Genomic DNA, 14,339 nt, shown 5'->3' on the forward strand with positions numbered 1-14,339 from the left:
ATCAAAAATATAATGCCGCAACAAGTTGATCAGAAATTCGCTGGATTTCCGCACCTTAAATCGTTGAGTGAAGTTTAACAGAATAGATATATTTTTCGATTGATATTCTAACGCTTACATTTTTATGACATTTAATGTTATTTTTTTCGTTAAACGGTCAATGGTAGACAAATTGTAGTTTCTGTTTGAACGTGTCTTAAAGAATATGTCGTTTATCCTCTTGCTAGTAATTCTGAATCTGCCCGGCAACTCTACCACTTAGAAGGTACTCCTCCATTTATAAAGACTTTCTAAAACTATGTCATGAATACGGTAAAAAGAAAATTTTCTACATATACCGACCACTGTATGAATTACCGCCCTTTATTCAATGGATCGAGAACGAAGCTGACGTTGTGGTAGCTGGGACAGCCTCAAGGGGCATTATAATGTTCAGTCGAAAAAATGTTCAATACAATAATACAATGTTTGTCTCCTTGATGTTATCTATGTCACAAATGTAGTAACTTGATGGTAGAATCCGACATATTTTTTCAAATTCTTTGTTAAAATACAAAATACATGGATATTTGAACAATCATTACATAACAACGGTTGGTGGCGAAAATATTTTTGACAACGATTTTGTTACTTGAACATTATCTTATATCACAATTGTATGGATGCCAAATTCATAACAATTCAAATAAGTTATCCCATAACAAAAAGATGCTGTTAATTTATGCAATTTCCGGTGTGATGAGGATCAGAAGCGAACTGGTGAACTGTGTTTTAACAAGTAGCACAACCATCATAATTTAAATGTCGCTTCTGTCGGGAGGGTAAGTTTTAACAAGTAGAAGAACCATCACCATGTTAATGTCGCTTCTGTCGGGGGGGGGGGGGGGAGTAAGTTTCAACAAGTAGCAGAACCATCACCATGTTAATGTCGCTTCTGTCGGGAGGGGGTAAGTTTTAACTAGTAGAAGAACCATCACCATGTTAATGTCGCTTCTGTCGGGGGGGGGGAGTAAGTTTCAACTAGTAGAAGAACCATCACCATGTTAATGTCTCTTCTGACGGGAGGGTAAGTTTTAAAAAGTAGCAAGACCATCACCATGTTAATGTCGCTGTCGGGAGGGTAAGTGTTAACATGTAGTAGTACCATCACAATTTTAATGTCGCTGTCTGTCGGGAAGTTAAGTGTTAACAAGTAGTGGTACAATCACAATGTTAATGTCGCTGTCTGTCGGGAGCGTAAGTTTCAACAAGAAGCAGAACCATCCCCATGTTAATGTCGCTGTCTGTCGGGAGGGTAAGTTTTAACAAGTAGCAGTACCATCACAATGTTAATGTCGCTGTCTGTCGGGAGGGTAAGTGTTAACATGTAGTTGTACCATCACAATGTTAATGTCGCTGTCTGTCGGTAAGGTAAGTTTTAACAAGTAGCAGTGACATAACAATGTTAATGTCGCTGTCTGAATGGAAGGTAAGTGTTAACAAGTAGTAGTACCATCATAATGTTAATGTCGCTGTCTGAATGAAAGGTAAGTGTTAACAAGTAGTAGTGCCATCACAATGTTAATGTCGCTGTCTGACAGGAAGGTAAGTTTTAACAAGTAGTAGTACTATAACAATGTTAATGTCGCTGTCTGAATGGAAGGTAAGTTTTAACAAGTAGTAGTACTATAACAATGTGAATGTCGCTGTCTGAATGGAAGGTAAGTGTTAACAAGTAGCAGTACTATAACAATGTGAATGTCACTGTCTTAATTGAAGGTGAGTGTTAACAAGTAGCAGTACTATAACAATGTGAATGTCGCTGTCTGAATTGAATGTGAGTGTTAACAAGTAGCAGTACTATAACAATGTGAATGTCGCTGTCTGAATTGACGGTGAGTGTTAACAAGTAGCAGTACTATAACAATGTGAATGTCGCTGTCTGAATAGTAGGTAAGTTTGAACAAGTAGTAGTACTATCACAATGTTAATGTCGCTGTCTGACAGGAAGGTAAGTTTTAACAAGTAGCAGTACTATAACAATGTTAATGTCGCTGTCTGAATGGAAGGTAAGTTTTAACAAGTAGTAGTACCATAACAATGTTAATGTCGCTGTCTGAATGAAAGGTAAGTTTTAACAAGTAGTAGTACTATAACAATGTGAATGTCGCTGTCTGAATGGAAGGTAAGTGTTAACAAGTAGCAGTACTATAACAATGTGAATGTCGCTGCCTGAATGGAAGGTAAGTTTTAACAAGTAGCAGTACTATAACAATGTTAATGTCGCTGTCTGAATGGAAGGTAAGTTTTAACAAGTAGCAGTACTATAACAATGTTAATGTCGCTGTCTGACAGGAAGGTAAGTTTTAACAAGTAGCAGTACTATAACAATGTTAGTGTCGCTGTCTGAATGGAAGGTAAGTTTTAACAAGTAGTAGTACTATAACAATGTTAATGTCGCTGTCTGAATGGAAGGTAAGTTTTAACAAGTAGTAGTACTATAACAATGTTAATGTCGCTGTCTGAATGGAAGGTAAGTTTTAACAAGTAGTAGTACTATAACAATGTGAATGTCGCTGTCTGAATGGAAGGTGAGTGTTAACAAGTAGCAGTACTATAACAATGTTAATGTCGCTGTCTGAATGGAAGGTAAGTTTTAACAAGTAGCAGTACTATAACAATGTTAATGTCGCTGTCTGTATGGAAGGTAAGTGTTAACAAGTAGCAGTACTATAACAATGTTAATGTCGCTGTCTGAATGGAAGGTAAGTTTTAACAAGTAGTAGTGCCATAACAATGTTAATGTCGCTGTCTGAATGGAAGGTAAGTGTTAACAAGTAGCAGTACTATAACAATGTTAATGTCGCTGTCTAAATGGAAGGTAAGTTTGAACAAGTAGAAGTACCATCACAATGTTAATGTCGCTGTCTGACAGGAAGGTAAGTTTTAACAAGTAGCAGTACTATAACAATGTTAATGTCGCTGTCTGAATGGAAGGTAAGTTTTAACAAGTAGTAGTACAATTACAATGTTAATGTCGCTGTCTGACGTGATGGTAAGTTTTAACAAGTTGCAGTTCCATAAAAATGTTAATGTAAATGTCTGTCTAACTGTGTTTCATCGGAGTTTCAACAATGATATTAAATATCTCGTGATAAAGTTAAACATCGTATGTGTTACACAAGTTCATCAGCGAGGGCGTATTTCAGTACATTTAAATTCCTGAATGATTTCATAAAACGCGTCTTTTTTCTTCTTCATCATTTTTCACCTTTTCACCTTATCAGCAATGATTAAAATCATTTTGTATAGTTGACTGTAGAAACATTAACTTTACATGCAATGTGTACCGTGCTGTACTTTTGTTTTGTAACACGAAAGCAAGAGTGAAGATTTCTAGTTAGCATAATTAGTTAATCAACATTTAATTGTGTGCTGAGAGAAATAACTAAAGGATGTCGATATTTTACTTTCTAATTTATCAAATGTGGTTGCACAAAGTAAACTCCTATATATGGCAAGCGGTTCGACGCATAATCCAAACCAACTAGGTTTCTCATGAGAACCTAGGTTCTCAGAATGACAACCTAGGCTCTCAGAGTGAGAACCTAGGTTCTCATGAGAAATATGATTCCCAAATGAAATCTAGGGTTCTCATGAAAACCTAGGTTATCAGAGAAAACAACGCGAAAAGCTGTCGAGAACCTAGGTTCTTGTAAAAACCTTGGATATCAAACGAGAACTTAAGTTCTCAGAATGAGAACCTAGGTTCTCATGAAAACCTAGTTTCTCATAAGAACCTAAGTTCTTTGTGTCTATGAGAACCTAGGTTCTCATAAAAACTATTTTCTAATGAGAACCTAGGTTCTCTAGCGAAAACTAAGGTTTTCAAAATGAGAACCTAGGTTCACATGAGAACCTAGGTTCTCATGTAAAAACCTGGTTTCTTGGGATTTCATAAAACTAGTTTCTCATGAGAACCTAGATTCTCATGAAAACCTAGGTTCTCATGAGAACCTAGGTTCTCATGAAAAACCTGGTTTCCTGGGAATTCATAAACCTAGTTTCTCATGAGAACCTAGGTTCTCACGAAAAACTTATTTTCTCATCAGAACCTATATGGCAAGCGGTTCGACGCATAATCCCAAGAAACTAGGTTTCTCATGAAAACCCCATGAGAACTAAGGTTCCCACATGAAATCTTGGGTTCTCATGAAAACCTAGTTTATCAGAGAGAACGACGCGAAAAGCTGTCGAGAACCTAGGTTCTTGTGAAAACCTTGGATATCAAATGAGAACTTAATTTCTAAGAATGAGAACCTAGGTTCTCATGAAAACCTAGTTTCTCATGAGAACCTAAGTTCTATGTGTCAATGCGAACCTAGGTTCTCATGAAAAACCTAGTTTCTCATGAAAACCTAGGTTCTCTAACGTAAACCTTTTTTTTCAAATGAGAACCTAGGTTCTCATGAAAAACCTGGTTTCTTGGGATTTCATAAACCTAGTTTCTCATGACAACCTAGGTTCTCATGAGAACCTAGGCTGTCATGAAAAACCTAGTTTCTTGGGATTTCATAAACCTAGTTTCTCATGAGAACCTAGGTTCTCACGAAAACCTAGGTTCTCATGAGAAACCTAGTTTCTTTGGATTATGCGTCGAACCGCTTGCCATAATTAACCTCCAGTTGTCTCCCCAATGCTTGGTACACGCTGGTGGCATATGTGTAGAATGATAAGAAATAGACGTGAAACAGTGAATGTTACTCCCCAAGAACATTTTTTGAACAACGTTAAGACAATGCTAATTAATATTCAACGAAACTTGGAGGAAAATTCTTGAGGAATGTAATTAGTAAGGTAATCGGTCGACATTGGTCTGAACACGTTATAAAAAAAAAATTAACTGTTTATGAAATACATCTTTAATTGTAAATATTATTTTGAAACTAAAAATTGAAACAAATTCAGATCAATCGTTACATAATTCAATGTTACAACATTAAATGAGTTTCATATATTCAGTTCCCTTGTTCGGGCCTAAAACGACTGTACGGTACAGTTTTCTATTTAAAGTATGTCTGTGATATAGTAAGCAATAATTATGGTATAAATAGAAGTTTAATCTCTATTGATAATGTGTAATAATTTCTTATTCAACCGTTAGATATCGACCTACACTGCAAGAAAAACTTATGCACTAAAGACTTTGCAAACATATTTCAATATCTTGAGATATCTGCAAAAATAAAGTCCTTAACGGCGTGTTTTCATTCTGTCCAGCCTGTGTGTAATCATATGTGAATCCCATTGATCCTGCGCCCTTAATAATATGTGTCCCGTATTCCAAACGAGCAAGTCCGACGCGAAATTCTGGACACCTAGGTTCTCATGAGAACCTATGGTTCCCAAATGAAAACCACGGATTAAGTATTAAAGACGCGTAATTCTGAAAACTTAGGTTCTCATGAGAACCTATGGTTCCCAAATGAAAACCACGGATATGGCAAGTAGTTCGACGCATAATCCCAAAAAACTAAGTTTCTCATGAGAACCTAGGTTCTCAGAATGAGAACCTAGGTTCTCATGAAAACCTAGGTTTTCAAATGAGTCTTTGGTTCTTAAAGCCATGTGCAATCTTCAAGCAAGAACCTAGGTTCTCATTCTGAGAACCTAGGTTCTCATGAGAAACCTAGTTTCTTGGGATTGTGCGTCGACCCGCTTGCCATTACCTATAGATATTAAACTGCGATCAAAATAACAAGGCGTCAAACATTTTAATTAATGTACAATTTAAGTTGTGAACGAAATCTCGGTTGATATCAAACACAATACTAGTATGTGATTTCCGGCAAGTAATAAAAATAGAAAATGGAAAACGGGGCTGAATACATGTGCAAAAAGTGTCTTCCCAGATTAACCTGTGCAGTCCGCACATGCTAATCTGGGACGACACTTTCCGCCTAAAATGGATTTTCACTAAAAACTCTTCCTTTAAACAAAATATACCATATAAGCGGGAAGCACTAGTATCCAGCAACGATTTACCAGAGCTCGGCTCAAATCTTTCAGTACCCGAATTCGATGCTGAAAGCCTTAATGGAGTTGAAGTCCGTGCTGCAGACGAACCACTGCATGACGTCATCAGCGCTCTGGTAGACCACGTGACGCTGAACGACAATGTTAAACTTCTCGTTCTGTTTGGGGGTTGATACAAGAAATGTATTTTTTAACACTTTCTGACTCAGAAGAAAAGGAAAAATTGGCTTAATGCAAACAGCGTAAAACCAGAACCGCCTGCGACTAACTAGAAGGCTGTTCATGCTTCATGCTATATGATGCTAATCAGTATCTTTGGGATGGAAACGAAACCCTCAAAACATAAATGAGCCGTGCTCTGTTAAAGGGAGTTTAATGTATGTGCGTAAAGTGTCGTTCCCGATAAGCCTGTGCAGTCCGCACAGGCTAATCGGAGACGACACTTTCCGCGTTTATGATATTTTTCGTTTAAAGAAAGTCTTTTCTTTGAAAAAATCCGGTTTAGAGGGAAAATGTGTTGTCCCTGATTAGCCATTTTCAAAGAGCAATGCCCGTTAACGTATTTAGAAAGGTCTTTAAATTGTGAATTTCTAATGGACTATAAACAGACCAAAATTCGTGTCTGAGTGGTAAAGGGTTACAAGCAATCGTCATTGAAATAAGTTTCTTAAATAGTTCGCCCTAAATCACGAACTAATCAATATGCTCGGTGTCGTGATTACTTGGACCACTATAACATACAAAATAAAACTAAATAAATAGAGATTGTCACAATAGCATCGAAGAATACCCTCGACACCGCTTTTCGAAATATACTGATAAAGTTTCAGCAAGATTGAGTCACAAATGTGGCGTCTATAGTGGTCATACAGCTGTGTCAAGCGACCTAGTTTTTGATCCCAATTTACCCAGATTCGACACAGGCCTCGATATTGTAGAGATAAACATACTAGTTTGACGTGCGCACGCGATAGCTATGACGTGCGCACATGATATACATGACGTGCGCACGCGATAGCCATGACGTTTGCACGCGATAGCCATGACGTGCATACATGATAGCCATGACGTGCTCACATGATAGCCATGACGTGCGCACGCGATATTGTCCACTGAACAAATTGGTGTGGTCTCAATTACACACCAACCAGATAGGTACCACATGCTTATGCTCTAGCTATCACGTGCGCACGCGATTTATATGACTTTCAAACGCGATAACTTTGACTTGGGCACGCGATAACTATGCCGTGCGCATACGATAACTATTCAATCAGACGCCATTACGTGTTCACAGATTTCTGTATCTTTTAGAAAAGATTTCATTAAATGTATTGGCTCTCAAAACTTAAATATTTGTAATTATGTAATTTTTATAAAAGGTTGAACATGGTTTGTATTCTCCTGAATGAGCATCTTTATGGCCTTAGTGAAGCCCGCTACCACCCGCCTGCTACCACCAGACATTTCAGGCGCAAGAGATTTACAAATAGACCCCACTTCTTGTTCTTGGAAAACTGGGCTTTATTCGTGTGCGTAAAGTATCATTCCAGATTAGCCTGTGTAGTCCACACAGGCTAATCAGAGACAACATTAGTATGGAATTTTTGTTAAAAAGGAAGTCTTTACATCGTGAAAATCCTTTACGGTGGTTAGTGGCGTTCATTATTAGCTTGTGCGCACTGCACATGCTTATCTGCGATGACACTTTTCGCGCGTGCATTAAGCCCCGTTTTCCTAGTGCGATACACAAATCAATTTTTTTCCATCTATGGATGAAAAATAAGTTGAATATAAATCATTTATTTTTTTCACAGCAAGGATTATCCATTAACAACAAAACTTATTTGTTTTGTAATTATTATAATTTCGACTGTTTTATTACAATAAAACATGTAAACTTTCTTGATGCTATAGCAATTTTCAAGTTGCCATTCCCACATCCCTTTTAAGAATGGGTGTCGGCGCAAATTGTACCCATTGTATGTTGCAGTCCTCGAACGCACAATCGTACGTCATCTCCCCGTCCACTGTTGACTCGACGTTGTAGAAGGTGTCCGTCCGTATGTACAGTAGGCCGCCAGTGGTCGTGTTCGAGATTCTCAATGACGCAGTTTTGTGATTGCATGACGTCAGCGAAACTTCAGAGAGATATGACGTCATACTTATTATTTTTTGGACACAGCACAATATGTATATAATCACTATAAACATTAGATAACATGAAATTTTAAGATTTTATCTGGAAAATCATTATTTTAGAAAGTATTATTTATTCAAACATTCTCGATATATAATTGATTATACACGTATATGTAGCTACTTAAAAAAAATTCGCCAACACTCTTGTGATTTCGTGCTTTTTGAAACCATTGTTTAGTATGTTTTATGGTGCAATAGAAGTAAAAACAGATACATATTTTTAAATCACAAAACAATCAATATTTACCACAATTACTCACTTGAAGGTTGAATGTAACCTTGAAGTGACACAAAGTTGAACACAAAATAAAATATAACTGTTGAAATAAAAATTAAATTTCCACGAACGCGCACAGATGCTTCCATTTCTGCAAACATCCAATAGCATTCACAAGTTTGCACTAAAGTAATTTGGCACCAATGCTTATTACAAATGGGCAAATCGGGGCGATGTTATAATTCAAACAAACTTGCTGCATTGGCGTAGCTAACTCGCAAGCGATTTAATAGGCCCGTCTTTGTTAATATTATCATGGTCAGAAAGTATAAGCCTCGTTCTGGGAAAACTAGGCTTAATGCATGTGCGGAATATGCCGTCCTTGATTAGTCTGTGCGGACTAAAAAGGCTAATCTTGAACGACACTTAACGCACATGCATTAAACCACGGTCACCAACTCAGAAGCAAAGCGAAAATGGCTATGTGCAAACAGCACAAAACCAGAACAGCCTGGGAGTAACTCTCAGTCTGCTCAGGTTTTATGCTGTTTTCTGTTCACCAGTATTTAAGGGTTGAGAATGAAGCCTTAAAAACTTGAATTTAGTAAGAAATGTCTTTAACTAATTTAACTTTCTAAGGGACTACACATGCTTCAAAATACGTATCTATGTGGTAAAGGGTTAAATCACAGTTTCACAGAGCGAGGCTCATATATTCTCGGACGGGAAATTAAACTTTTCTTTATAGGAAATATATGTTCGGATCAGTATTCATACAACCCTTACGCTTAGGAAAACTTTGCTTTAGAAACACACTCTTACATAATTTAAGCTCATGAATTTTCATAACAACATATCAAAGTTTCGTTAAGAAGCATTCAACTAAATTCTACGGTAAACTTTATGTAGCAAGATATATATATGCATCGTTAGTAAGTATATCGTAAAACATCATGATAATTCTCGACTAGATCTACGCATTTACATTCAATTAAAGACGTTATTTATTTATTTTCCACAGAACGTTATTGATTCATACATGCAATATTTTTTTGCAAACAAAGAAAAAATACATCGTAATGGCAAAGGTTGTTAATGGTTTACGGGGATAATAAATTATGTTTAAGCGAAATAAAACAGCTTCTTTACAAAATGATAAATTACGTTTACTTCAAATTAATTAAATGAATGATTTTCATTGCGTTTCAACAAAAAATATCAAAAAACAAACCGGCGGAAAAACGAATACTATGATATTTAAAAATGAATGTGCAAAGCACAACTACTTTATTAATAAGTTTAAAAAAATAAAAATCAGATACAAATGACCAGCCGACAAAAAAGAAAGATTTCTTCAAATGCATTGATACTGGGGGTGGGGTGGAAGGTGTTGGGTTATTATTTGCACACCACTGTTTTTAATACGCGCTGTTCTTTGTTTCTCTCAAATACGTCTTGTTGAGCCAATCAAAGTGTAAAAGCGTTCACAATTGACGATACGTTTGAAATAATGATTTATAACAACACACAAAACTTGTTTGTATTTTTTAGAAAATTCATCGATACATTTTTTTCTCCGAACCTTCTTAATGTTTTTATTGGATGCACGCAGTGTGCGGTTGAACCACCCCCGATTTGATCTACGCCATGAACTAAGATTAACCGAATAACGAAATTTAATTGTCGCGTGGTGCTAAACGCATTACGCATGGGCCGTAAAATACTAAGAAAACACTTTGACGAAAAGAGAATTAATTAAATACATGATCTAGATCTAGACCATGACGTGAAGACATTACATGTCTTTGCACAATCACGTGTTCAAACTATGGCTTGCAGACATTGCAAGTGTTTACACAATCACGTTTTTATTTGTTTATTATGCGAATGCGATGTCGTTATTTATGCATATTAACCGGTATAGATTGCCCTGAGAAACGTTTATTACCACTGTAAAACAGCTATCGGCCACATACAGTATTTGACGGACATTACACAAAGATTCTGATATTGCAAAAAGAGGCCATGAAACCTATAGTCGTTTAAGACACAAATAATTTCTTTTTCAACTATTATCTTACTGTCTGTAGATATTAGCGCGAAACCATTGGTTTTCCTTAAATCACACTTATCACCTATAACTTATGTGATCGTTTTGTTTTGTTTTGTTTTGCATTGATCGAAAACGAAAATTCAGAACATTTTATTTAAAGAATAGACATGGGTATTATTAATACGGATAACGCGCTCCTACAGTTTCTCTTGCAGCGTGTACACCTTAATAGTGCACGAGTCTTCCGATGCCACGACCAGACGGGGAATCACGCTCTCATGACAACAGATCGCCAGCGGGCGCGTCAGCCCGTCCGTCTCATTGAGCACCTCCGACAGCTTCTTCCCTTCGCCCGTGAACTGGATGACGTTGTTGGACTCGCATCCGCTCACGAACAGGTTCCCCTTTCCGTCCATGCATAGCCCCAGCGGCGATACCAAGCCGGGATCGTGGAAAATCGACAACAGACGACCCTCCGGGCTGATTGTAACGACGCCACGCTTCAAGTCGGCCACGTGAAATCTCGTGCCTTCGTCGTTAATGACGACGTCCTTGGGTTGGCCGAAGAACGGCTTCCCTTGGATGTCTTCCTCGAACACGCGCACGAGAGCGCCGTGTAGAGAGTACACGCGCAGCTGCCCGTGTATCTCGCCCTCCCCTCCTCCGCATGTGATGAACAACTGGTTATTCTTACAAGCTATCCCTCGACAATATTCGTCGATTTTAAACTTCCTGTCCAGTTTCATCTTCGTGTTGTCCAGCGACACGAACTGTATGATCTTTTCGTCGCGGAGGGTGACGGCGATCATGTTTGGTTGCACCGAGCACAGGGCGTACGGCTCCCCGGGGGTGTCGCAATGGTTCCGGAGATTGTAATTTGTGTCGAGAATCTTCAACCTCTTATTTTTCCAATCGCTCACAATAGTGAAACCATTCGGAAGGTTCAACAAGTTGTTGAACACATAGTTCTCTTTTTCCGTATCACTCTTTTGGTCCAGGTCGCTTTTACCGAAAAATATCCCCGAATAAATACTGACCTCGTGTTCGAATTTACCAAGGGCGGTTAACTTTCTGAGCCATTCTAAGATGCCATTATCTACAGTAAATTTAACATCTTCCTGACCCAACCTTTCAGTTACCTTAATCAAAACCTGTTCACCTATTTCCAAACTTGCGCGACAGTCCCTCTTAATGTTAATTAACAGCTGCGCATCATTTTCAGCCTTTGTTTTCTTAATGCTATCTTCTAGGGATGCAATTGCGTTGTCACAACTCTTAATGTCACCTTTGATAGCACCCATTTTTTTATCAAAATGAGTGGTTAGTTTATCGCGGGCGCTTTGTGCCAGTTTATCAAAAATCTCCATCACCTGTTTTTGGATTCCCTCTATAGTTACTAAAATATCGTCCTTTGCTTTAGTGAATCTATTTTTATCAGCCAATCGTCGAAGCTTGAGAAGGAAGATGTCTTTTTTCACGCGACTCAGTTCGTCGTTTGTCACTTTCTGTAACCCCGTTTTCAGCAGATCTGCTGCTATGGTGCTCACGTATTCTGGTTCCCCGCATCCCTTGTGAGACAGAGCAATGCATGCCGAACACGCCACCTGAAGGAAATGAAAACATGGGGTTTGCTGGAATGCTCGTATGATTAAACCAATAAGTTAAATTGAAAATAAAACGGGAGTTTCGGACTGACAGGCCTCTGATCCCAACTCATCAGAGCCTCGTTCTGTGAAAACTGGGCTTACTGGATGTGCGTAAAGTGCAGTCCGCACGGGTTCATCAGGGACGACACTTTCCGCTGTTATGGGGTTTTCCATCTAAATGCCGTCTCTTTGAAACGAAAATCAAGTCTTACCTTTTTTAGATGGAATACTTGTATTACAAAAAAAACAGCTTAAATTAATACTAAACAAGAAAGATATATTCTAGAATGGTAGGCTTTTGAGTCCAACTGGTTACCGGTACATTCTCGTTGCAGGACAACTGGGCTTAATGCATGTGCGTAAAGTGTCGTCCAAGACTAGCCTGGTTTGTTATTGACCAACAAATTAACACAATTATGCTTCTTATATTATTTGAATATAGAAGCATGCGATTTTCAGTACAGTGGTCGATGACCATATACTTAACCATACACAAGTCTTTACGATGATATTAAATGAAAGTAAAATACACAATTAATCGGTGCCAAAACTCTGAAATTAAAAGGTTTTATGTTCGATCACCAATTATGCCAGTTATTGATAACTTCCCCATTCGAGACACAGTTAGGGTTATAATGAACGTAAAATATATTTCATGATCAATCCCTTATTAAATATTGCTTGCAAGGTCGGGATTCAAATCCGATTATTAACGAAACAGTTACCTGATCATGTGACCGGCAGTACAAATCTAGAAGCTTGTTGGCGTGTGTGGCGCACGTCTCTGTCAGTTTGATGCGCTCCACTTTTACTACTTCCGCTTTCGGCGCCTCCTCGAGGCCTACCAATTTGTGCGTCTTGAGCACGAGGAACCGTCGGTGCTGGGCGCTACATCCGGAACACAGTTTCTCCTTGCAATCGGAGCAGTAACTCGAAGCGTCAACGTCCAGATGTTCACGAGCGCACGGAGCGCATGCGTGCAGCGGCTTTTTGGGACCTTCGATTTTCGGCGGCGTGTATTTAACTGCCATGCGTTGTAAGGAATGTTTTATTCCGTATCGACTGGAGTTCTTTGGCGGGCCCCTCCATCGTCTGCCGGCAGGTTTGTTCTCTTCTTCGTTTCCGGAACCGGTTCCCTCTGCGTCGGCGGATGCCGCCCCTTCGATGTCGGCAGATGGGCCATCGGGCATGGAAACAGCGCCGTGTCCATTCACGTACGTTTCCGAACTTCCGGTAGCGTTGGTAATTACAGATCCGGTACCAACTGATTTTGCATCCATTAAATCAAGTATTTTGAGGTGTCAACGCTACACACTACAAGGGTTGAATGGTATATCGCGCGTAAAGCGTGTACATCGTTATCACTTTATCGCTTGCAAGCATATTCATAATTTAAATTTTGTTGAAGGATCTTTGACATAAATTTTATTCTGCCAAAATGTTTCTTAATCCTTGAAGTCATTATTGTATGCTAGGTTTAGAACAATTATTATAATTAAAAAATGTTTATCTATTCAATCGTGTAAATGCCCTTTAATCTTTTGTCGAGATATATTTATTCAAAAGTGAGTTTAGAAGATCAAAAATCATTCACTGGAACGTTGATTTCTTTTTACCGTGTACGGATCTAATGACAAACTATGAACGCGGGGAAATTGCAATGTATGTTACTCCTTTTGCACATGAATACAAGAACTATCTCTGGTACCATGCTTTTATGTCTTTGCATAGTTTCTACTACGTATTGACACATATTGTAGTAAGTAGTTAATAAACAGTGTTAAACAGACAATATGTGCAGCTGGGGCATTTTTCGTTTATGATCAAATTGAATAGCGATGTTCGCACAAGGCTTCGGTTGGTTGTGATGTGTGTTGTTTCACTTCATGTTCCAAACGTTAATAAATGTTCATGCACGTATTATAGAACCTCTGGGAAAACGGTGCTTAATGTACGTGCGTAAATTTCCCGCTTTTATGGTGTTTTGAATTTAAAACAAATCTCTAAACGAAAATCCAATATACGCGGAAAGTGTTCTCCCTGATTTGCCTGTTCGGCCTGCACAGGCTAATATGGGACTTCACTTTACGCACATCAATAAAGCGCGGATATCCCAGAGCGAGTCTTATCTATGTCCAAGCATATGTTTAATCTGATTTCATGAATCTGATTTCATTTTTTAGTTTGTAAACGAATATAAACGGCG

General features: G+C 38.3%; 1 protein-coding gene across 1 annotated transcript; it reads right to left on the bottom strand.

Annotated features, from left to right (window-relative positions):
- Nucleotides 1-10,659: 10,659 nt before the first annotated feature.
- LOC127848700 (uncharacterized) lies at nt 10,660-13,452 on the bottom strand. The gene is made up of 2 exons (XM_052381299.1): nt 12,859-13,452; nt 10,660-12,091 (listed from the first exon to the last, which is right to left on the bottom strand). The coding sequence occupies exons 1-2, from the start codon at nt 13,411-13,413 to the stop codon at nt 10,685-10,687; spliced, it is 1,962 nt and encodes a 653-aa protein (XP_052237259.1). The 5' UTR covers nt 13,414-13,452; the 3' UTR covers nt 10,660-10,684.
- Between the last annotated feature and the right edge of the window lie 887 nt (nt 13,453-14,339).

This window comes from Dreissena polymorpha, chromosome 10 (genome assembly GCF_020536995.1).
Source record: "Dreissena polymorpha isolate Duluth1 chromosome 10, UMN_Dpol_1.0, whole genome shotgun sequence".
In the NCBI taxonomy this organism is placed as follows: Eukaryota; Metazoa; Mollusca; class Bivalvia; order Myida; family Dreissenidae; genus Dreissena; species Dreissena polymorpha.

Excerpts from the sequence above, each read along its gene's own strand:
- LOC127848700 (XM_052381299.1), bottom strand. The coding sequence starts at position 13,413 with ATGGATGCAAAATCAGTTGGTACCGGATCTGTAATTACCAACGCTACC. Across the intron at positions 12,092-12,858 it reads ACTGCCGGTCACATGATCAG|GTGGCGTGTTCGGCATGCAT; the intron begins GTAACTGTTTCG and ends CATTTCCTTCAG.